This window comes from Balaenoptera borealis (assembly GCF_965194805.1).
Source record: "Balaenoptera borealis genome assembly, chromosome: 4".
NCBI lineage: Eukaryota > Metazoa > Chordata > Mammalia > Artiodactyla > Balaenopteridae > Balaenoptera > Balaenoptera borealis.
Window position 1 is genome coordinate 114,197,241 of NC_138861.1, and position 25,297 is coordinate 114,222,537.

A 25,297-nucleotide genomic window follows, 5' to 3' on the forward strand; every position below is an offset into this window, starting at 1 on the left:
ACGTAATAAAAATATTTCATCATCATCATCACCACCATCATCACCATCACCATCATCATCATCCCCATCATCATCATCATCATGCAGGGGGAAATTACAGTTGGCAGATGGACTTCAACATCATGGATCTGGCTGGTTTCTAATCAGACTATAGAGTTGTCACATGGACGTGACATCAGAGATAAGCTCAACCCTCCGATTGGGTAGATGATATACCTGTTTTGCTCACTATCATCATTATTTCTGCAGAAATGCATGATAATTATAACTAACATTTAAGAATTCCTGTCCCTGTGCCTTGTATGTGTCATACCATGAAACCGTCACACAAAGTCAGTGTTGATGCCCCCGCTTTACGTATACGGAACTGCAGCTCAGAGAGATGAAATGACATTATCTGAGTTCCCACAGCTCATAAAGCGCCTGCTTGGTTTTCGACCCAAAGTCTAACTAACTCTAAAGGCTGCCTTCTGTTTACAGCATGTTGTCTCCTTGGTCACTACCACAATGGAAAAAAATTTCTTTAATGTGAAGAGAGTTCGTTTTGTGATGCCGGAAAAAAAAAATTTTATAAGAGGCTTCAGACCTTAAATCAAATTCACACTTTGCTTTCCTCCCGCGGTCTTAACAATCAGCCCTTAATCTCCAAGAAATGAATCCTGCTCCTTCATCGAAGTAGCAGGGTGAGTTTTGTTCTTCTGTGATTGATAACAGCTTTGGGAGAGTAAGTGGAATGTCTCATTAGATGGGCCATTTTTCTTTTCCTCACTTCTGCCTGCCAAGGAGACTGTGGGCTGACCTCACTTTGAAATAACAACTCTCTTCTCCAGGAAGCAGAAACAAAATGAACAATGGGACAGGACTGCCAGCCTCCAGAGAGGGTGGCGGGGTGGTCCTCGGAAGCCAGGTCCCAGCCTACACTCGGCCACGTGAAGCAGGCTGTTTAGCTTCACGGGCCTCAGTTTCCTCAGCGTACGGTGAGGGAGAAAGATGATAGATGTTCCTTTCAAGTTGCTGGACCTCTGGGTGACAGAGTCACAGCAGCTGCAGCCTCCATGGCCCTGAAGGAACAAACAACCTACCAGGGTGCTCAGTCCCAGCAGTGCCGTCTCACCCTAGGACGGTGCCCTGCTTTCCTTCCTCTGTCTGCCCATCCTCTGCCTGGGGGCTCATTCATTCCTTCACACGTTTACTGAGTGCCTTCTAAGCGCCAGGCTCTGTACCAGGCAATGGGGATTATAGCAGCCAGCATCCATGCTTCATCCACGTCCCCTCGCCCTTGACGTTCACTGCCTTTTAGCCCAAGATCCACCAGCCAACACCTACGCTTCCTCCCCTGAAGGCTCCTGCTGGCCTTCAGAGCCCATGCCAGGGAAATAACGTTACCCTTTGTCCTGGCCCCCTCACCCCCCTGTCCTCAACCAATGGCCAATGGGATTTGATGGCTAAATACCCCGGCTCCTTCTCCCCTCAGGCTTTATCCCGGGTGGGATAAAGCCCCAGGTGCCCACAGTGGTAGCTTGACTGACTGCCTTCCCTTCCCGCCTCACTTCCTCACCCCCTACCATTACTTCCTGGGATCACTTCCCATATAAACTGTTTGCATTTGGATCCTAGTCTCAGGATGTGCTCCTGTGGGAACCCAGGCCAAGACAGGAAAACAGAGATTGAGGAGTTCACAGGTGGGGATAAATGCTGGGTGGGGTCCAGAAGCTAGTGCGGGAACCCAAAGAGAGAGCCCCCAACTTAGCCAGGAAGTGGCCAGTGATGATTTCCAAGGAGAGGCAAGGCCCGAATGAGTCTTAAAGGATGCGTCAAGAGTTCTGCTCATTGAAGAGTGGAAAGGATTATAAAAGCATCCAGGTGAGTGTGGAGAGCTCAGCAGTCATTGGGTAGAGCCGGAAGCTGAGATGTGAAGCTGGACCACAGGGGACTTTCTTTATAAGCCATGCTAAGGCATCTGGGCTTCACCCTGAGGACAAACAAAGTAAGTCTTCAAAGACTTTTCAGAGGGAAGTGTAGACCAGGACCTGAGTCAGGGTGTGGCATGAACGCACAGCTGGCCATACAGGTGGGCGCTCAGTTCTTCAGTCAGACTGCAGGGGTTCCCAATCCTGGTCGTTTGTTAGAATCATCCAGGGAGCTTTTAAAAACTACTAACGATGGGCACGCTTCTCGGGACAAAGCAGTCGGAGTCTGTGCAGGAGGGCCTGGCTATGAGCATGCCTCACGGTTCCCTGGGGGTCCTGACATCGATCCAGAGTTGAGACTGACTGAACTGAAGGATAAACTTCAACCTCACATCTACCACCAACCAACTACCCTCCAGGAAGAGGATGCACATGGACTCCCACCTGATGTCTGGTAAGCACGCTTCCCTTCAAACACTGATATCGAACCATGAAGAAAAGCACAGCCCAGGTCAGCACCAGGGAGAGGATGAAGGCCACGAAGAACCCTGCTGCGTGGAGGCCGTGGTTTGGTAGAACCTATGGGGATAAGAGAGAGAGATTTGTTTGTGGCCACACTTTACATCTTTCAAATCAAGTTACAACTGCGTTAAAGCAGAACAAGCACAGAGTCAGTGAAACCGACCCGGGTTTAGACCGAGCTCTGCCACCTATTAGCTGGTTGCCTTGAGACCACTGCTGGACCTCTCTGGGCCCAAGTTAAACGGGGCAAGCACTTCAAGGAGCTGAGCATGGAGGCTTGCACACAGTAGGACCAACCACCCCAAGCCTGGCACATCACAGGCGCTCAGGAATGTTAAATTCTCAAATCAAATATGTAACAAACCTAAGGCAGCACTAAAGACCTGTGAAATGTTTTGAGTCGGACAGAATTTTGCAGAGGGCAGAGGAAGAATCCACGGTGCCCTCACCTTCCCTCAAAGCTGTCCGCTCCCCCAACCCTGGGAACTTAGGGGTGCAGCCCACTCTGGACTTCAGGATCGCTCTGGAGGATGCACGTGGCTGGGGAGGCATCACACAGCAGGAGGCAGGCCAGCTGCCAGGCAGTCCAGTAAACGACCAGCCAGGGGGAGCTCGAGACTTCACGTGAGCTTCATCTAATGTGCCCAGTGTACTTCTCCCTCCTCAAAGGCTTCCTCCGGGCTCCAGTCAGCGACATCCTGGGACCAGTGTGAATCCACGGATGGGCCGGAAGTGGCTGGCACCAAATAACAACTGTGAGAAGCAGTAAGTTCTAGACACCCCACATTCCTCCCCTCCCTCCACCATTTCTTTGGGATCTAGAACATGATGCCAAAGACAGCAGCAGCTGCCATCTTCCTAAGCACTCAGCATGGGGCAGGCTTGGGGCTAAGGCTGTGCTCGTACGTCGGAGCTCACATCAGAATCACCTGCAGGGTCTGTGGAAACACAAATTGCTGGGCCCTTCCCTCGGGGATTCTGAGTCACTAGACCTGGGGCAGGAACCGAGAAGAGGCATTTCTAGCAAGTTCCCAGGGGAAGCTACCATGCTTTGAGAACCCCTAAGCTAAGGGTTTCACAAGAATTGACTTCTTGAATTCTCCCAAAGACACTTTGAGCAAAATAAAAACAGCTCTGGTTTCAAATCCTACAGGCCTGGGGCTTCCCTGGTGGCGCAGTGGATAGGAATCTGCCTGCCAATGCAGGGGACACGGGTTCGAGCCCTGGTCCGGGAAGATCCTACATGCCGCAGAGCAACTAAGCCTGTGCGCCACAACTACTGAGCCTGCGCTCTAGTGCCCGCGAGCCACAACTACTGAGCCCACGTGCCACAACGACTGAAGCCAGCAGCCTAGAGCCCATGCTCCGCAACAAAAGAGAAGCCACCGCAATGAAGAGTAGCCCCTGCTCGCTGCAACTAGAGAAAGCCCGCATGCAGCAACGTAGACCCAACACAGCCAAAAAAAAAAAAAAAATCCTACAGGCCTGAATTACAATGCCTCCTCTATCGAAACAGCTCTATACTTTGGGCAAGTGACTTGACCTCTGGAAACCTCAGTTCTCTCATATGTAACATGGGGATAAAAATACCTCACAGCATGAAGATTAAACAAAATAATAATGCAGAGGAGCTTGGTGCAAAGTTTGGCTCATCTATTTAGTCGACAAATAGGTACCGGGTGTCCCCTGTGTACCAGGCCATATGCTAGAAGCTAATAAGATGCTGATGCTTTCTCCCCTTGTGTGATTACACTCTTCCTGTGGACACTGACCGGGGCTGACCCAGCCTACTTGCTTCTCACAGATAAGGGCCTGTAACAGCACAGAGAGTGAAGCTCTTGGGCTCTAGACTCAGACCACTGGGTGTGGGACCCATCTCTGCTACTTACTGGCTGTGTGGCATTGGGGCAAATCACTTCATCTCTTCTTGCCTTTGCTCTTCCCTTGTAAGACAGAGACAAGAGTCTTCCAAAGGATTAAACACGAGACATGAACAAAGTCCAATGAAGTCACTAGAAGAGGGCCTAACCCATGGCACTCACTGACTAAATGTGAGTGATTCTGGCCCTGCCCTCCTTTGTGGGTTGGGTGACCCAAGGCAACTCCACTGCTACAGAAAGGGAGATGCTATGTGGTGACCGTTACCCAGTCATTTCTTCAGAAGGTCACCTCAAAAACAGGCCTGGACTAAAAGAAACTAAGATTTTTATGATACTTTCATCCTTTGGAGTGCTCTCACCAAAATGTCTATACTCAGAAATGAAAGGGAAAAAATGTCTGTGTCCATAACAAGGGGCTTTAAAATGTTCACCCCTTTAACCTAGTGATTTCATATCCAGGATTCACTCCTCAGGAAATAATTCAAAAATAGGCATAAAAGCTTATACACAGGTTGGTTTGATCCAGAAATATGCATGAAGATTTATTTATATATAAGGCTGTTTTTAAGAACATCATATAAAATAACACAAATGGGATGTATCCTAAATACTCCACAACACAAAGAATGGTTAAATATTTTAAGCTTCTATGAGTTATTCTATCCATATAATGGCCAATCATGCAGTCATTTTACAAGTTTTGAGAAGCAGAATAATGCATGTCTGCTAGGGAAAAAAAGGTGTTTAACAGAAGCCAAGGGCTTAAAAAGAGAAGCAAATATCCTGTGTCCTTCTGCATCCTCTTCTAACCCCACTTCCCAGAGGCAACTATCTTAAATAGATACTGGTTTTGGTTTCTATGGTTTAGTGAACCACAATGGTTAGTTAACTTAAATACTCTAAAAATTATGCATACATCTTTATTTCTTGATATGTCAACATTACACATTATGTATGAATTCCTGCTATGACAGATGTGGATTTAGGTCATGAATTTTTACCCCCAAATTTTGAAGGATTGTTACCTACAAATAACCCTCCCTACACTTTCTCCCAATTTCAATGGTTATATTCAGTTAGCTATCTTTGTCTAACTTTAAAAAATTGAAACAGTTTTTATGGCATTAAATTTAGAGAATATTTCTTGTGTTCTTACTAAGAAAGAAAGAAGAAACATGGTGAAACTAGTGCCCCATATTTGCTTCCACCTCTCCTTTCACCACTTCTGCCCTCCAGAATTTGTTTATTTTATACATACATGTACGTATGTATATTCTACAACCACAATTAAGTCTTTGTGGTAGTTTATAAGTTAATTCTGAAAACTAAAAGTAAAAAAATTTTAAAGACAATATCATTATTATGATTAGACATATGTATTCACTGCATAATAAAGTAATTGAATGTAATCCTGTATAACTAAATATAAGCCCCTAAAAGCCACATATTTTTAATGCAGTGCCCTTTCTTACACTATCAATTTTCAAAATCATGCCATAGTTTTAGTTTGCTTCAACTTGGACCAATACTTCCTTGTGTAACTTTTTGTTTTTCCTGGGGTTTCTCACTGCTTTTCTTTTTTCTTCCTGGTATACACCCATTTCTTTAATGATATTAGCTGTTGCAGGGAGTCATCTGTTTTTTTTTTTCTTAAAATCATCACTCCCAGAGGTTTTTGACATTCTAATCTACTCAGGACTGGCTACTTTCTAGGTTTGCTGCACTGCTGTCATTAGAGCTCTCTTTACTGCTTTCTTGTTTTTTGGATTCCATTCCTCCCTCTTTCTTGTATTTTTTTTTTCAGTTTGATAGAGTATTTTCCATATTTATGTGTTCTCAAGTAAATTGGTTTAGAAAATATTTTTATTTCTCACGTGTTAAAATATTGTTACTTTGTGTTTGTTTGATTGTTATCTTGGCTGAGTCTATCACTCAAGGTCCAAAATCTTTTTCCCTCAGAATACTGAAGGAGCCACTCCACTATCTTTTAGCATAAGTGTGCCTGATGACTTCTTAGAAGGATCTTGCTTTCTAGGAGCTTTAAGTTCTGAATGTTTAACCATTTAAAAGGAGATTTTGAATGATTTTTTAAAATAGAGTAAAATACACATTACATAACATTTACCATTTTAATCATTTTTAAGTGTACAGTTGTGTTAAGTACAACCACGCTGTACAACCATCTCCACCATCCACCTCCAGAACTTTTTCATTTTGCAAAACTGAAACACTGTACCCATTAAACAACTCCCCATTCCCTCCTTCCCCAGCCCCTGGTGACCACCATTCTACTTTCTGTCTCTATGAATATGATTACTCTAGGGGCTTCATATTAGTAGAATCATACAGTATTTGTCTTTTTATGAGTGGCTTATTTCACTTAGCATAATACCCTCAAGCTTCATCTAGGTTGTAGCATATGTCAGAATTTCCTTTCTTTTTCAGGCTAATATTCCATTGTATGAATACACCACATCTGTTTATCCACTCACCCATTGATAGACACTTGGGTTGTTTCCATCTTTTAGCGCTTGTGAATAATGCTGCTATAAACATGAGTAAACCAATCTTTTCAACACCCTGCTTTCAATTCTTTTGGGGATATACCCAGATGTGGAATTGCTGGATCATATGATAATTCTATTTTTAACTTTTTAAGGAATTACCATACTGTCTTCCATAAAGGCTGCACATTTTTATTCCCATCAACAGTGCACAAGGGTTCCAATTTTTCCACATTCTTGTCAACACTTGTTATTTTCTGTTTTTTTAATAAAAAAACACATTAACAGGCGTGAGGTGATTTGCATTCCCCTAATGACTAGTGATGGTGAGCATATTTTCATGTGTTCACTGGCCATTTGTATATCTTCTTTGGAGAAATGTCTATTCAAGTCCCTTGCCAATTTTTTAATCTGGTTGTTTGGTTTTTATTGTTACTGAGTTGTAGGACATTAGGGACTGAATGTTTGTGTGTATTCCCAAAATTCATATGTTGAAATTCTAACCACCCTTGTGATGGTATTAGGAGATGGGGCCTTTGGGAGGTAAATGGTGTCCTTATAAAGAGACAAACGGACCAGAGCTCTTTCTGCTCTCTACCAAGGGGGGATTCAATGAGAAGATGGCCATCTACAAACCAGGAAATGGGTTCTCACCAGATACCATATCTACTGGCATATCTACTTTGACCTTGGACTTCCCAGCCTAAAGGACTGTGACAAATAAATGTGGGTTGTATAAGCCATTCAGTCTATGATACTTTGTTATAGCAGCCCAGACTAAGACGTAGGATTTCTTTATGTGGTATAGATATTAACCTTTTATCAGATAAATGATTTGCAAATATTTTCCCCCATTCTGTGAGCTGCCCTTCACTCTGTTGATTGTGTCCTTTGGTGCACAGATGTTGTTAATTTTGATGTAGTCCAATTTATCTGGTTTTTTTCTTTTGTTACCTGTGCTCTTGGGTCATATCCAAGAAATCACTGCCAAATGCAATGTTATGAAGCTTTCCCACATGTTTGCTTCTAAGAGCTTTATAGTTTTAGGTCTTACATTTAAGTCTTTGATGCTCTATGAGTTAATTTTTGGTATACATGGTATAAGGTAGGGGTCCAACTTTATTTTTTTGCAGGTGGATATCCAGTTTCCCAAACATCATTTATTGAAATGACTATCCTTTCCCCATTGAATAGTCTTGGCACTCTTGTTGAAAATCATTTTATTATAGATGTGAGGGGTTTTTTTCCTGGGCTCTCTATTCTTTTCATTGGTCTGTATGTCTGTCTTCATGACATTACCACACTGCTTTGATTATTGCAGCTCTGTAATAAGTTTTGAAATCAGGAAGTGTGAGACTTCTTTGTTCTTTTCCAAGATTGTCCTGGCTATTTGGGTTCCTTTGAGATTTCATATGAATTTTAGGATTTCTATTTCTACAAAAAAATGCCATTGGAATTTTGACAGAGATTGCACTGCATCTGTAGATCATAACAATATGAGGTCTTCCAGTCTATGGACAAGGGATAATTTAATTTTCCACTTACTGGTTTTCTTTAATTTTCTCTCAGCAATGTTTTGTAGCTTTCAGTGTACAAGTCTTTCACCTCTTGGTTAAGCTTATTCCTAAGTATTTTATTCTTTTTGATGCTACTGTAAATTAAATTGTTTTCTTAATTTCCTTTTTGGATTGTTCATTGTGTATGTATATAAAAGCAACTGACTTTTGTGTGCTGAATTTTTAGTAATATAAAAAATGTCTATATCCTAGTATAACATTTTAAAAGAAGACACAAAGCTGTATATACACAAAAATCCCAATTACATTAAAATAAAAATAATATATATGCACCCATATACATATGGAACCTATGAAGAAAATATTCCAGAATTTTGTTGAGCGTAATTACTTCATGAATTTTCTCTTTATGTTTCTGTGTTTTCTATAATGGGCATGTATTACTTGTATAATCAGGAGACAAAAAATGATAATAATGAGTTCTAAAGGTAAGTTTGGTAGACAAGGAGATGAATCACCCAGATCTCCCTTCAAGGAAGGACTAGGTGTCCAGCTACGGGCAGTGTGGTCAGTAGACCTCCCACTTCATGGTCTAGATCAGCTGCAGAGAGCCACCTCACTTAGGTCATGCCAACATCTGGTAACAGAACAAGGCAGAGGCATAATGGCCAGCCATTTAGCCTGATGAGGGATGCGTAGACAGGTGACAACACTTGCCCCACAGCTCTCTGCCAGGTGAAGCTTTGTCAGCCTGGATCACACTTGACTTCTTCCTCTGCCCAAACCTGCTTCCTCCTCCTCCCCTTCACAGGTGATCTGATTGTGTTGGGGGAACCACACGACCACCCCCAGGTTAGATGATTCACAAAGACTCATATATAATCACAAAGGACTCAGCATATAATCATCCTCACAGCTATCATTACAGTGAAAGGATACAAAGAAAACTCAGCAAAAGGAAAAGGCATGTGGGGCAAAGTCCGGGGAAACCAGGAGCAAGCTTCTAAGGTCCTCTCCCAGTGGAGCTACAAAGGGCATGCTTAATTCCTCCAGCAATGAGCATAAACGCTGTCCAACAGTGAAGTTCATTTGAGACTCGGTACCCAGGGTTTTTATTCAGGACTAGTCACTTAGGCATCCTCTGCCTGGCATGTACCAAAATCCCAGACTCCAGAAGAAAATGAGGTGTTCAACATAAAATATATTCTTTATAAAAACAGTTTAGGTGGGTGAGTCACCCATAGTTCAGTAAATGGTGAGAATCGTCCTGAAATCCAAGTTCCCAGATGCCAGCCAAGAGCTAACCTTGTAAGTAGGGCTTTCTAAGGATAGCAGTCTCAGGCCAGCTATGTCAACTCTTCTGCACACTGGTTACCATGTTATACCCCAATTCTGTCTTGGCATCTGCTTCCAGAGAAGCCAACTTGTGACAAGTTTAATTTAAAATGGTTGCAGACCCCAATGTTCATTGCAGCACTATTTATAATAGTCAAGACATGGAAGCAACCTAAATGTCCATCAACAGATGAATGGATAAAGAAGATGTGGTACATATATACAATGGAATATTAGTCAACCATAAAAAAGAATGAAATAATGCCATTTGCAGCAACACGGATGGACCTAGAGATGATCATACAAAGTGAATTAAACCAGACAGAAAGACAAATATCATAAGATATCACTTATATGTGGAATCTAAAAAAATGATATAAATGAACTTATATACAAAATAGAAATAAACCCACAGACACAGAAAACAAACTCATGGTTACCAAAGGGGAAAGGAGGGGGGAGGGATAAATTAGGAGTTTGGGATAACATATATACACTACTATATGTAAAATAACCAACAAGATCCTACTGTATAGCACAGGGAACTATACTCAATATTTTTAAATAACTTACAAGGGAAAAGAATATGAAAAAGAATATATATATATGTATAACTGAATCACTTTTCTGTACACCTGAAACTTATGCAACATTGTAAATCAACTATACTTCAGTAAAAAAGTGGCTGCAGATTATGGGAACATTTAACGCATTATATAGGAGCTGGAAGACAACTAACCCATTCCTCATTACTGTGGTCACAATGCACACTGTAGCTAAGGTTAAATTTTTTTGACAGACCAACAAGGCCAACATGACCTTCCAAACAGTCAAAGCCAAGTTAGGTCGGGAACAGGAGCTTCGGTCCAGACAATTACTGGAACCTGAATCAAAGTGTGTTGCCATGTATGACCTGCCTATGGTGAATCAGCCTCTGTCCATAGAAGCTGTTATCAGAGGTGGTCAGGAAACCAATTCTGTTTTCAGACTCAAACATCCTGATTCTAAATCTTACATTTTGATTAGCACCAAATTGAAATGCAAGTTCTCCATTTGCACTGGAAATAGCCTTCTAAGCTCTGATTTGTGTACCTATCAGATAAGAAGAAAATCAATAAGCTGGGTAACTATGAAAAGCAGTGCAAACAGGTTACATAAAATATTGATGGAAAGGAGACAAAACATCTGTGTCTAAAGAGAACAAAAGGCTATAGATCAGCGATTTGTTTTCAAAGTTTGCTACTGACAGGAGGCAAACACTTTTAATTTTACAGCTTTAGGGAGAAGAATGGCGAGGAAAGGGAATGAATGACATTTGATCACCTACAATATGCCACTCCCTGGGCTAAGTGCATGTAGGGGGTTGAACTGTGTCCTCCAAAAAGCTATGCTGAAATCTTAACCCTCAGTACCTATGAATGTGACCTCATTTGGAAATGAGGTCTTTGCAGACATAGTCAAGTTAAGATGAGGTCATACTGGATTAGGGTGGGTCCTAAATCCAGTGACTGTATCCTTATAAGGAGAGGGAGATTTGGAGACAGACACACACAGAGAAAAGACTACGTGACCATGGAGGCAGAGATTGGAGTGATGTAGCTACAACCAAGGAAGCATTTCCAGGAGCCACCTGAAGCTGGGAAGAAGCAAGGAAGGATTCTTCCCTAGAGTCTTCAAAGGGAGCATGACCCTGCCAACACCTTGATCTCAGTCTTCGAGCCTCCAGAACGGTGACAGGATAAATTTCTGTTGTTCTAAGCTTTGTCATAATTCGTTGTGGCAGCCCTAGGAAACTGAAAAAGTGTGGTATTGCTTTATCTCATTCAATCTTCAGCAATCCTGCAGGGGATGTATTATCCCCATTCCACTGATAGATAAATGGAGACGCAAAGAGATCAGATAGTTAATCAAAGTCCATAGCTGAAGAGGGACAGAGCTAGCTCTGCTTAATTCCAAAGTCTGTGTTCTCCCCGGTACATTATACTACTTACCGTCCAGGGGGCTGTGTGGTTTTCTAAACACATTTTTAGTCTCAGCCTCCCACACCGTGGTAGAAGTTACTTATCTGATGGATGAGAACCAGAAACAGATATTGGGACAGAATTACAGGCAGGCAGCGTCAATGTACTAAAAAAAGCAGGAACAAAACTAACTCATTCTCTCAAAGTCTCCCTCCCTTCCTCCCTTTCCTGCTTCAGGAAGTAGAACAGCCAAGACAAGCCACCTCACTCCTCCTCTTCCCACCTCCACCTTCTCTGAATCTCCACCTTAAGATCTTGCCGTCTTTTGACCAGTCATGTGGCCAAGAGAATTTGAAGAGTCGAGGCAGTGTGAGGAGCAGGAGCTTAATTCAGCAACACGGCTGCAGGAATGAACTCCTGTATTTAGGAAGAGGACAAAGCCAGGCCAGCTCTGCAGATCACACCACCTTTCTCCCCTTCTCTCCTGCAATTCCTACTTTCCAACACCAGGTGATAAGCAAACGTAGGTAAAGACTACCTCCTTGGGGCAAGCCCACTCACAAGTCCCACTTTCTTCTTTTCAACCTTCTTCATTTATCTCTGTTACTAACTTAAGCTAGGTCCTGATCCCCTGACCTGTCCACAACACCTTTACTCTTCAACTTCCCTCCTCCATACAAATGGCCAAAGAAGACGGAATCTCAAGATTTAGCTTTATGGGAAGGAAAATCCCCATAATCACTCATATTACCGCCATCATCATCATTATCATCATCACCATCAACATCACCATCACCACCATCACCATCATCATCACCATCATCCTTACCATAACATCGCCATCATCACCATCAATACCATCATTATCACCATCATCACCATCATTATAGCTAATATGTATTGAGCAGATACTGAGTGCCAAGGATAGTTCCAAGTGCTTTACATGCTTTATCCATTCACTCCCCATGGCAATAGTATAAAGTGGGCACTATTTTAATCCATATTTTACAGATTACAATGCCAAAGTATAAATAAGTTAAATAAATGGCCCAAGGTCACAGAGCTAACAAGTAACAGACCCAGAATTCACACCCCACGGTCTAGGCTAGTAGTCTTCAGTCCGCAGCTGCCTCTCCAGGGCTCAGGCTCCAGCCTGGCCTTTTACCAGGAGCCCTGCACTGAGTCATCAGGGGCTTGTGCCGCTGTGAACATTCTGATTCCCCCTCTGAGTAGACAGCTCACCCTTCTGGGGTAAGTGACTAGCAGGGCAGAATTTTAGAATTCCTGAGTCTCTGGCCAAAAGCCTTCCCTTCAAAACTACGCTTAACTATCAACATCTTTATTGAACTTTCATCAGAGGCCAAGTAATTCCTTTTTAATCTTTAGAACAATGCTTTAAATACAGAATTCACACTTCATGGGTGCAAAATTCAAGCTCAAAATTACTGCCAGGTTTGACTCAATGTTTAGATGTGGTGGTAACCTTTCTTGACAAGGAAAGACAAGGAGGAAAGAGACCCAGGCCCTGCTCCGAGGAGCTCAGCATCCTATAGAGGAATGGCCAGGCACACAGGCTGGGGCGACATGTGTGACTAGGGCAAGGGGGGAAGAGGGGCAGCCCCAAACCCAGCTCAAAGGACAAAGAAGACCTTCCAAGAGGTGACCCGTGGGGAGAGGACAATGAGCCAGGCCAGGAGGAGGGTGATCCAGGCAGAGGGAACAACATGAGCAGGTTGCAGATGCAAGAGACACAGCCCAGGTCCCAGAGGGCCTTCAAGAGAAGGTTAGGGACTTGCGACATCATCCTACGGGCTTAGGGGGCTCCCTGCAGGGTTTTAAGCCAGGAAGTAACATGGTCATATCAGTATTTTAGAAAGAGAAATCCATATGCTGTGTGACTTCAGCCTGGAGGAGGGTGAACCTGGGTGACTCAGCCAATGGAGAAACGATGAGGACCAGAAACAACGCTATGGGAAGCAGAACATACTCGTAAAGACCATGGACTTGGGCCCTCGTTGGGGGTTCAACTCTCAGCTCCTCCCCTACCACACTGTGGGACCCTGAGCCTTTCCCTCCCTAAGCTGCAGTTTCCCCATCTGTAAAATGAGGGCAAAAATCTTGCAGACAAATTCCACTGATAATCATTGTAAGTACAGAATTTCAAAGAGCCTATCTACCTTAAACTTCATTATCTAAGAATAAAGGAAAAGAGGTGGCTCAGTGACCCCAGCTGTCTTATCCCCAGAGCCCGCACTAACTTTCCTTCTTGTCTCTGGAAAAGGATCCGTTATTACCACCACTTTAATCACATATTAGCTGGTAGCAGATTCCTTTGATGAGTTCCACCACTGCATTTATGAAGAGCAATGCCAGACAAAAAAAGACTTTCAAAAGAAATGCTTTAAATGCTTAAAATCCAATAACAAGTTACAAGAGCAAGAGGAAAAATTGTTTATACAATTTGACTTCAATTATGTAATAAATATATTTATAGACTTGCAGAAGGCAAGAAACTACCATGCTAGCAATGGTTATCTCTGGTGGTGGGGATATGAAGAAATGTTATCTTATTCTTCTAACTTTCTCCTTGTGTCTGTGTGTGTGTGTGTGTGTGTGTGTGTGTGTGTGTGTGTGTGTGGAGGGGTTGTTTGTTTAAAGTGTCCACAATAGACGTATATTAAATCCCACCCCCTCCCCAAACCAGGAAAAGTTTGAAGGGGAGAGCATACAGAATGATTTATCTGAAAGACATTTTAGGAGTAATTTAGTTGAAATCCTTCAACTGCTTGAAGAAGCAGAGGAGTCAGTGACTTGCTGACCCTTGTCCCACAGCCCTTGACGGGCAGCTCTGAGGGCAGAGACTCTGATAACTCTGGCAAGAGCAAGAGCTTGAAGGTAACCACAAACAGAGACAATCACACTCACTAATAGAGGTCTGTAAGTTACAATCCAGTGAATAAGGCTTGGACTACAGAACAAACTGCACAGCATGATTCCATTCCTCAATGTTGTATCAAGCTTCAGGACCTTGGTCAGTTCCCAGAGCCTCTCAGGACCTGAGTTTTTTTTTAACTCTTAAATGAGGAAGTAAAACTAGATAATCTTTAAAGTCTCCCCCTGGGCAAAAATTCTATTCTGATGTCAACAAAAATGTATTAAGTGCCAACCAGGGGAATAATCTCAATGTCACAGAGTGACAAGGTTTATCAGATGTCCCAATGCCACTGGATCCCACCAAGGGGTGCCACCAGCCTGCTTGGGGGATGTGAAGGAATCACAGAGGTGGAGAAAGTTGGTCAGGGTCCTGCAGGATGTTTACGAGCTGCCAGAGGACAGGAAGGAAAAGATCAGCATGTGTAAAACCAGAGCGATGTGGAAAACACAGGAACCCCACGGCACAGGGAGATAGCAGAGGTCATCTTTCCTGGTGGAGTCTGAATCCTAACTTAAGGGAATTGGGCTTTATCCAGCAGGCAATGGGGAGCCCCTCCAGAATAGAAGGTAAGCAGGCTGTTGTTTCAGGATGATGGGCTGGAGGGGAGCAGGACTGAACAGGCAGAAGGCTGGTAAGTCATCCAAAGAAGAAGTGACCCAGAGAAGGCAGACGTGATGATATGCGACTGCATGCTTCCAGCCCTCTGAGTTACACCCAAAGCCACATGATTTTGCCAATGGAGTTACACGTTCCCTCCACTGTGATCAAGGGCACACATTGTAAATCTTTGTATTTGAGAAATTCTCATATCGTACATAGCTATCTACTGCGGTATTCTTTATCTTATTAATGAATAGGAGCTCTTTATAATGTATTATAAAGACATTAATCCTTTTTAATGTATGCTACAAATATTTTCCCAAGTTTACCCCTTACCTTTCTTAATACTGTTTTCAAATGTAAAGTTTTCAACTATTTTGTGTACTCAGACCCATGGTTTTCCCCCATGGTTTTTTTCATAGCATATTAACTAATATTTACTTTTTACAAATTGTTTTATCCATTTAGATTTAAATCTGTTGAATTCACCTTCATTTTTCTTCCAAAAGATCCAGTCGGTTGCCCCCCAAACTTATGAATGAGACATTCTCTTCCCGTTGATTTGAAATATCATTTTATCATGTATACATATGTGTAGGTATTCTATTTTGTTCCACTGGTCTGACTTTTTTTGCAGGACCTGAATACAGCATTAATATAGCTTTCTAATTTTTTATATCTGCTAGGGCAAATCCTCCTTTGTTACTCTTCATTTCGAAATTTTCTCATCTAGCTTTGTAAATTTATATTTCCAGGTGAAACTTTGATTTGATCACATTCCTCCCCCAAATTCCACTATTATTGTTATTATTCGAATTATACTCCAAATGAATTTGGGTGACATAACAATTGGTTTAAGTGTCCCTCTCTTGATTAGATTCAGATCCTTGCAGTGAGATATGGTGACCTGTTCTTCTGGTGCCTGGCAGGGTGCCCAGCTTCACTATGAGAAGCTGGAGTGAAGTCCAGCTCAATCAGAACACCTCCACTCAACTACCATCCATAGGATAAACAAGGTCCTACTGTATAGCACTGGAAACTATACTCAATATCCTGTGATAAACTACAATGGAAAAGAATACGAAAAAGTACATATATAACTGAGTCACTCTGCTGTACAGCAGAAATTAACACAACATTGTAAATCAACTATACTTCAATAAAATTTTTTTAAAAAGAACACCTGCACTCAATGTCCGGCACAGGGTGGAGTGATTCTTTTCCTCTCTATTCATCCAGGAGGCAGAAAGGGTAAGAAGACTTCTTGGGGTCTTAGTTGACATATATCAGTTTCACCCTCAGGAAATTAATAAGAAATTAAGGAGGTGATGGCCTCTCTTCCAAGTGTTGCAGTTCCCAGTTTACACAATGGGTTACTCAATGTCTTTGCTTTGTATCTTTTAACTGCTTGAGAAAAATGTCAGAGGAGCTTATACCTCACTGCTGAGCTCCTCCTATTCATCACGGTCACACTTTCCTAGTATAACGACGTTATCTTTGCAGGTGCCCAAGTCAACCGTGCTAGAACACACGCTGCAGCTGGCAAGGGCCGAGCCTCCTCCTTACGTATACCTAAAAGGTGCCGGGCACTGTGCTCGAGCCCAGTAAACCTCGGTTCACGTCCAACCTACAGTCAAACAGGCTTAACCTTGACGTCAGATCTTCAGATACATATTTTAGAAACCTCTCCTCCACCCCTAATTAACTCCTTCCTTTAAGATCCAAGTGAATTCTTACCTCCTCCAAGAGGCCTGCCATCCACCCAGCCCGCCCAGCCCACCCTTTCTCCCTTGTCAGTACCCCCAGCACCTATGATCTGTATGTTGGGTCACAACCTCACAAGTTGTCACAGCTGATGTACATGGTTTGTTTGGCTTTTTGCCCTTGTTTAATGTCTCAGTGTGGGGGAGGGACGGTGGGTGATGGGCGATTGGAATCTCCAGGCTGCCTCAGACTCCACTGCGCCCTAGAATCTTGCGTGGGCCTGACTCACACACTTACAGTACCGGCATGGCCCTCGTGGGAATTTAAGCTTGAGACCCTGATACCTAACATTCTTTTCACAATTAACACAGAACACTTGCACAGCAGCGTTATTTCCATGTGTAATAATATGAATGATGTTTACTGAGCACTTACAGAATGCAAGGCACTGTGCCAAGTGCTTTGCCTGCATCAATCCGTTTACTTTGATGACCACCCTACGAAGCGGGTACTATTATTATTCTCATTTTACAGCCAGGATACTGAGGTCCAGGGAGGTAAGTAATGTGCCCAAGGTCACATACAATCAGTGGAAAAACAGGGATGCAAGTCCAGGCCTCTGGTGCAAGAGCCCGTTGTTCCCACAACACTCTAGGGCCATCACCTGCATATGTCTCATCTCCCCACTCGATAATGACCTCCTTGAACATGGTCCACAGGCAGAGGTCACCTGGCCCAGGGGCCAGTGGGGCTGAAATCCAACCCACTGCTCCACTGCCAAGCCTTGCACCCATGGGTCTGCAGCCCAGGGGGGCCACCTATTCCTGCTTCTCCTGAAGGCAATGAGCTGGAGACAGCCCTGAAGACCTGGGTACGGCTCGTCTCCATCCACGTGAGAAGGTCTGGGCCACGGAGGAAGGGCTCATAAATACTGATTAAATGAATGTTCTCTGACCTTTACTGCAATCACGTAGCATTGATGACAGTCAGCTCAATCATGGGATATTTACCTGTTGAGTGCCACCCACAATGTAAGGCACCGTGCGGGATGCAAGAAGGAATCAGACACGGTGCTGCCTGGCAGGAGCTCACAGACCAGCCAGGAGAACTGTCTGCACCTGTGTGCCTGACTCGGGTTTTGTGCCGGCCTCATCTGTGCAGGCATTCGGCTCACTAGGAGGCAGTGTGGCCCACTGCCCAGCAGCAGGGCTCTGGAGCCAAAGGGCCTGGGTTCATATCTTGTTCTAACACTACCTGTGCAGAATGGCATTCACACAGCCGGCCTGAGACTTCCATCCTCTGGGAGGCCTGCTCAAGGTGCTGGGCCTTGGCTGGTGTCTGGGAACTCAGGTTTCAGAGGGTTCCCACCATCTCCTGATAAGAGGGGCTCACAGGGCCTAAACTGTTGGGCAAAGGATGTGGTGTACACTGAACACATGCTGTCCTCCTGGGAGGTACCAGGCAGAGGGTGCCCCGTGCCCAGCTCCCAGTACAAACCCTGGCACTGGGTCTCTAATGAGCTTCCCTGGTGGACAGCACTTCACATGTGCTGTCACAACTTGATGCCAGAGGAATTAAGCGTGTCCTACGTGTCTCCACCGGGAGAGGACCCTGGAAGCCTGCACCTGGCGTCCTCCAGACCTCGCCCTGAGTCCCTGTTCCCTTTGCTGATTCTGCTTTGCGTCCTTTCTCTGTCATAAATCAGCCTGAGTACGACTATGTGTGCGGTCCTGTGAGCCCTCCTAGGGAATCACTGCACCTAGGAGTGGTCTTAGGAACCCTGACACACTAGCCATGTGACCTTGGGCAAATGACTTGAACTAAGTGTGCCTCAGTTTCTCCATCTATGAAATGGAGGTGATTTAAAATACAATCTATCCCCTCACCTTATGGTGAAGATGTCACAATTCAGCAAATGAAGACTGCTTAGGATGCCTGGCGCCTAGTAGGTGCTTAAGAAATGTGGAGCGTGGTTATATGGTGAATAAATACTTGATGAACATGTGAATGAGTGAATGCATGAGCTGTGGGTGACTGAATGATGAACAAAAATGGAGGAATGTTAATGGTGAACAGCAGAAGCAGGCCTGCAGGGCCCTGGGCAGCTCTGGGAAGACAAAACATGACCACCCACTAGCCGTGGGGTGAACACTGTAGGGCGGGTACCAGCCGGCTGATGGGTGGGTGGAGCCCCAGCCTGCCCAGGCAGTGACCGACCCGTCTTGCCCAGATGAAAGGGTCATCCAGGAAACTAGCCGGACAGCCTCAGGCCACACTGGGGGACCCCAGACTGCACAGAGCCCCCAGCCTTGGCTCGTGTCTGGGAGGCTAAGGCCAGCGGCAGGCCCCTACCCTTGGCTCTGAGGACAGCAAGAGACCACACACCAAAGGCATAAAAAGACACACTGGGGGCATAGAGCGGGTGTCCAGGTCAAAGATTTTCTCCTACCGTTATCTTTTCTTCTGTTGTTATGGTGAAAAGGGCTTTTAGCTGGGCTCTGTTCTAGAAAAAGAAAAAAAAAAGCACTTCAGTAAATAGGTTTTGGCATCTGAGACACGGGGTAACATTTCGTGTTTCCGACCCACCGACCCACCGTGCCTGGAGCAACACCGGGCCCTTGACTTCGGGGGTGGAGGCTTGTAGGGGTCTTAAAGTCCCTTTGGGGGAAAGGTCTATGAAACTGTGATGCCTCCTTCTCTCCGAGAGGCGTGTGTGAAATCCAAACACCAGTTTCCCTAATTGCCAGGGAAACCCAGGCAGTGTGCCCTGGTGGTGAAACACTTGGGGTTACGGTCAGGTCGGGCTGGGGTGAGGGATGACCCTGAAGCTTACCCGCCCCGTGACCTGGAGCAGCCACTTTCACCCTCCGGGATCTGGTCTGTCCCCTTCAGGAAGGGGGAGAGAATCACAGGCTCCGATGTCATTGCTCCGACTGTCAGCCCTCTTTCCAATGCTCCCAACACCCCTAAACCCCAACTCCCGATGTGTCTCCTCCCAATACTTTCTAATACTCCTCTGCTTAGAAAACATAGGAAATGGAAAAATGAAGGGTGAGCGTTATGACTGCTATCTGTCCAACCATGTGGTATCTGAGGAGACTCAACATGAGATCATACTTCTTCCTGGGGGTAGAGTCAGAATATCTTGCAACTGAAAGGCAGTGCAGGGTAGTCTGGAGAGAACCAGAGTTCCCCGGATCATGCCTGGCTCTATCACTCTCCAGCACTCTGGTTTTGGACAAGTTATTGACCTCTCTGTGCCTCAGTTTCCTCATCTGTACAATGGGAATTATATTCAACTCGGAGAGTTGCTGTAAGAATTAATTAGAAGAGTGCCTGGCACATAGGGAGGAGTGTTGTGAAAGTATTACTGCTATTGGGTGTAGCAGGTGGCGATGGGTGGTTGTATCAATGTAGATAACTGGCCTGGAGACTTGGAGCCTGAAGTCCAGTGAGCTAGGCAACCCCTGTGCAATCCTGTCACGGCCACTTGGAGGCATTTTCCCCTGACCTGAGCAATGGTCCACCTGAGGTAGGAAACTTCCTGATCCATGCCCTACAGTTGTTACAGCAGCCGCACTGGGCGCACTGGGGCATCCCAAATGCATCACGGGCCAGCAGGACAAGCTGATGGAGGCTTCCAAGGGAAGTCGAAATGCCACAAGCTTTCTTTTTCAGGAGGGAAATGGAAATTTTAAGAAACAAACAAATAAACAAACAAGTCTCTAAAGAAGAGACATCTATGAAGCAATCACTTGGCCCTTTCTGTTCCTGAATTGTCTGTGCTTCGGAATATTCATGGTGCCCTGTGAGTTTCAGGGTCTCCTGCACTAGTGGGTTCAAAGGTCAGTTTCCTCTCTCTTCACTCCCTCTGGGTCCCTCCTCCCTGTGTTTCCTGACACTCAAAGTCTCAGCAGAGAGGGGCTGAAAGTGTACTTCATCTCTTTGCAAAACATGAATCCTCAGCCCCGCGCCTACATAAACTTCAAGACTTGAGAAACATGTTTTAGATCACAGCCTGAAGTCAGGAAACATGGACCACGTGAGACCCAGTGATGGTTTTATAAGGTGGGCAGGATGTTTATAGAATAAATGGTAAGGAATTGGAGATGAATGTTCTAGATTTTCCCCTCTTTGACCTCCCTTCATCTAGGTCCTGTCTTATCTACCCTTGTATGAATTTGAGGTGCATGTGTGTATGTGTGCATATCCACATGCATGTGTATCCATGTGCATATGTGTGCACGTGTGCATATCCATGTGCATGTGTGTGCGTGTGCATCCATGTGCATGTGTATGTGTGCATATCCACGTGCACATATGTGCATGTGTGTATCCATGTGCATGTGTGTATGTGTGCATATCCACGTGCATGTGTGCATCCAGGTGCATGTGTGTATGTGTGCATATCCACGTGCATGTGTGTGCATGTGTGTGTATCCATGTGCATGCATGTGTGCACATCTGTGTGTGTTTGAGAAAGTAGTTTCCAGATCTAAACACAATGCATCTCTGACAGTACCTACTTCATGCTGTGAGGATTAGTAAGTGGTAACTATTTTTATTACCCTCTCCACTGCTCTCATACCATGTGAAAATGTCAGAACTAGAAGAGATTGTGGGGAGTCTTCCTACCCCTCTCATTTCTCAGGTGGGAAAACTGAAACTCAGAGACACTGAACTGTTCTGAAAACACAGCGAGGACAGCGTTCCCACCTCTGAAATACCAGACACCAGCTCCATGCTAACTTGAAGGATTTCAAGTTGGGCACCTGCATTTTTAAATAACTCCTTTATTCTCCCATTTGTAGTGTGAGCCTCTTTATGGCTGACAAGCAGTGTAGACCAATGTTCTCTTGGGGAGTTGTCGTGAGTCTCACTCAAACTTTGATCATGTGCAGCCCCAAATACACTGGACCTTCTTGCCATCACGCAGGAAGGCCTAGGAGTCACCCAAAGAAACTGTGAAGTCCAAATGGGTGAACCGACTGGAGAACGAGGCATAGGAGCCGCTCACTATCATCAGCACTTATCCACTCAGCAAACGCCGGCCTTCCACGAGCCTTTTCTAAGGCAGGGCCAGGAAGGGTGATGTTGACGGTCTAACGCAGGCGGGAACCTACAACACATGTGAAGCCTGGAGCTCTGGAATCTCCAGGTGGGCAGGGGGACTCTCTGCTCTGTCTACAGAACTGCCCAGAGAGCACCTGAAGGCTTGGAAGGGGACGGAAAGAAACTGCAGGCCACGTGCAAATATAAAATCATCTCTTTTATCACCACAAGAGACTGGAGACTATAGAACAATCTCCCTTTTACTGATGAGAAACTAGAGGCTCAGAGAAGTTAAAAAAGAAAAAAAACACACCTGCCCAAGAACCATTAGTTCACTGATCTATTCATTCATTCACTCAACAAATATTTACTGAGCAACTAGTGTGGGTGGGGCTCTATTTTTGGCACTGAGAACACACCTGGGAATAGGGCCATTGGGGTCCCTGGTCTCATGGAGTGACATTCTAGTGGCGGATGGGGGTTTACTGGGGGGATGGGGTTGATATGACACAGACAGGCACCAAACAAAGCAACGGACAGGACCCGTCGGGGGTGACAGCCAAGGAGGTCGCCCTGGAGTGAGAGGCCCCGGACCTCATGCCTCCTGCTGCCCCACCAGCCTCCCCAGGCTCTGCTGGGAGGTGAAGCCGCCCTGGCCTAACGTCCCCTCCCTACACGAGGAGGTGGAGGCTTCCAATTTCACTGGGTTTCTGAGTTTCTCACTGTTGGTTTCTGACTGTTGCCTTATCTTAAATTTTGACTTTAACATATTTGGTTTCCTGTCCTTTGAAATTCGGATGGTATTTCTTCTGGGCCATTTTTATCTCCATTTTTGTATCCTTCTTTGTCCTCTCTTCTTGACTTTGCATTTAATTGTATTCTGAGACATTTGTCTTTTCTGACAGTTTTATACAGTTTTCTCATATCTGGTCTTTACCTTTTGGGAATCTTTCATTTTATTTAATTTTATCCAGGACTATTTCTCTTATTGCAGCAGAAACATTGCACACAGGCCCCTCAGCCTTGGATGGAAGGATCCGGCAGCTGCGGGGTCCGATATTGATTCTGCCACGTGACCTGGGGCAGTCACCCTTGGAGCCTCATTTTCTAAGTCTATTATAAGAGGTACTTTCTCCAGGGACTGAAATCAGAATAAAATGACCAGAGTAACTAGAGCACGAGCTCCTTGATCTAGAGGCCGGAGATCTTGACAATGTTGTCTTGACAACAAAGACAATACCGGTGATGAACTCTGGAAGGAGAGCTGGGCAGGAGGCAACAGAACCTCTCCACTCCCAATACCTCCGGCCTCGAGCGGAGCACAGATCTCCTCCTCTGTATTCCCAGGAGTACACAGCATGTAGCACGGGTCGTGCAACCAACCACATTCACTGCCTACGTGGATTAACAAAAAAGTGAATGGAAAATGAAGGTGCTAATAGTAATGGGGTTACAGGTTGAATCACGTCCCCCCCAAAATCCATATGTTGAAGCCCTAATCCCCAGTATGTCAGAATGTGTCTGTACTTGGAGACAACCTTTACAGACGGGATTAAGGTAAAATGAGACCATCAAGGTGAACTCTAATCTCACCTGAAAAGTGTCCTTAAAAGAAGAGGACACTAGGACACAGACATGCAGAGAGGCATGACCATGTGAGGACACAGGGAGAAGACAGCCATCTACAAGCCAAGGGCAGAGGCCTCAAAAGGAACAAACCCTGCCCACACCTTGATCTGGACTTCCAGCCTCCAGGACTGTGGACAAACAAATTTCTGTTGTTTTTGAGCCATCTGGTCTGTGGTACTTTTTCACAGCAGCTCTAGCAAACCAATACAAATGGGAGATATTTGGTTGAGTGTTTACTACGCCCAAGACACAGCGATGAGAAATTAACATCTATCGTTTACATATCTTGATAATCAGGTCCAGAGAGGTTAAAATAATTAAGGTCACAAGGAGCTTCGAGGGAGCCTGATTCATGGTAAAGTGTGTGAGATTCCAGGGCCTGCACATTTATCCAGAATTGGGTGTCACTGAACAAATGAAGGATGGAACGAAGAAAAGAATGAACTAACAGATGTTGTGCCCAGGGTTTCTAAAACAACAGTGACAAGAAAGAAATCAAAGTAATAAAGACAATACCGGTGATGAACTCTGGAAGGAGAGCTGGGCAGGAAGCATCAGGACCTCTCCACTCCCAACGTCTCTGGCTTCAAGCGAGGCTGTGTAGCTGACGGAGAAGGAGTCTCCAACTGCTCAGAGAGAAGGCACATGTGGGTCAAGAACGGGGCCCCTGCCACACCCCAGACACAGCCAAGCATCCACAGGCGGCTGGCATCACAGCTGACAGTGGCAGCAAGAGCCCCTTCGATCTCACATACTTGTTATCAGGGAGAAGAAACGGGGCAGGTGTGCTCTTGGAACCCCTCTTTTTTCACTTGGAAGGGCTGTCAGCGCCCTTACAAGGAGCTTTACCTGGGCTCCATCCCATCCTGGGGCTGGGCGGGCCAGTCCTCCTAATTCAGGATGTCATACACTTGGGAAATCCAGAACCTTTTTGTTTTGTTCTGAATCCAGGTGGGGACCTATTTGTTCCCAATGATCCCATCCACACAATGATGGGACAGAGTTTTTATAGGACTTTTGGGCGACACTAGCTGCCGCTTTGACACCTCCAGCTGGTTCTGAAAGCCCAGCACGCAGCACAGGGAAGCAGTGCCAGACCGGGCCCAGGAGGGGGCAGTGGAGAAGGTCACTCAGGCTCACGTAGGGTCTCCTCCAACCTCATGGTCTCTGGCTGGCCTTCGATGGCTTAATTACACAAACAGAGACGCTTCCTAGGAGATGGGGTTTCTGACTCAAAGCTCCCCTTAGTCAGAAGCCAGGACTGGTTAGAAGAAGACGGCTCTGCTATCGGGAGGGGCCACACTCAGTCACACCCCCAGGTGAACAAGCAGACTCCGGAGGCATGGGTGGAAAAAGAGGGACCCCAAACGAAAGCAGGTGACAGGGTGGCCACCACTGCAGGTTTCCAGTTTTGCAGGAGGCAGGGATGTCTCAGCCCCACCTTCTGGAGGTAGAGCCGGCGTGCCCTGGGGACCCTTCCGTCTGATGTTGGAAATGGACTGTGCCCACTTTAACTACTAAAGGCGGAGTTCTCCCACTGAGCTGACGTTCTCAGGTGGGCTCCAGACACCTGGCAGAAACCGAAGGCACGTGTGAACTAAAGCAACATCTATGTCCTTGCTCTTTCTGACGGATGCTCTAAGCCTCAGCCATGGCCTGGGGAGGACGCTGAGTGCTGCTTTGGGGACATGGCCGTGTCTGTCCAGAGGCTGAGACTGGCGGCTGGTTGTCTGAATTAGGGTGGATGT

The 25,297-nt window shown here is 45.3% G+C and overlaps 1 protein-coding gene across 6 annotated transcripts in view; it reads right to left on the reverse strand.

The window, feature by feature from the left end:
• The window catches only part of EVC2 (EvC ciliary complex subunit 2), a 146,350-nt gene that overhangs the window by 101,508 nt on the left and 19,545 nt on the right, over positions 1-25,297 (reverse strand). For 4 of the 6 annotated variants that reach the window (XM_082389985.1, XM_082389980.1, XM_082389982.1 and 1 more), the window contains exons 6-8: positions 24,066-24,175; positions 19,318-19,371; positions 2,355-2,489 (exon numbers count right to left, since the gene is read on the reverse strand). In XM_082389985.1, the coding sequence (XP_082246111.1) occupies positions 2,355-2,489; positions 19,318-19,371; positions 24,066-24,175 (299 nt within the window). Of the gene's footprint in view, positions 1-2,354; positions 2,490-19,317; positions 19,372-23,160; positions 23,296-24,065; positions 24,176-25,297 lie in introns of those variants that run through there. The other 2 variants (XM_082389984.1, XM_082389981.1) reach the window with 2 other exon arrangements.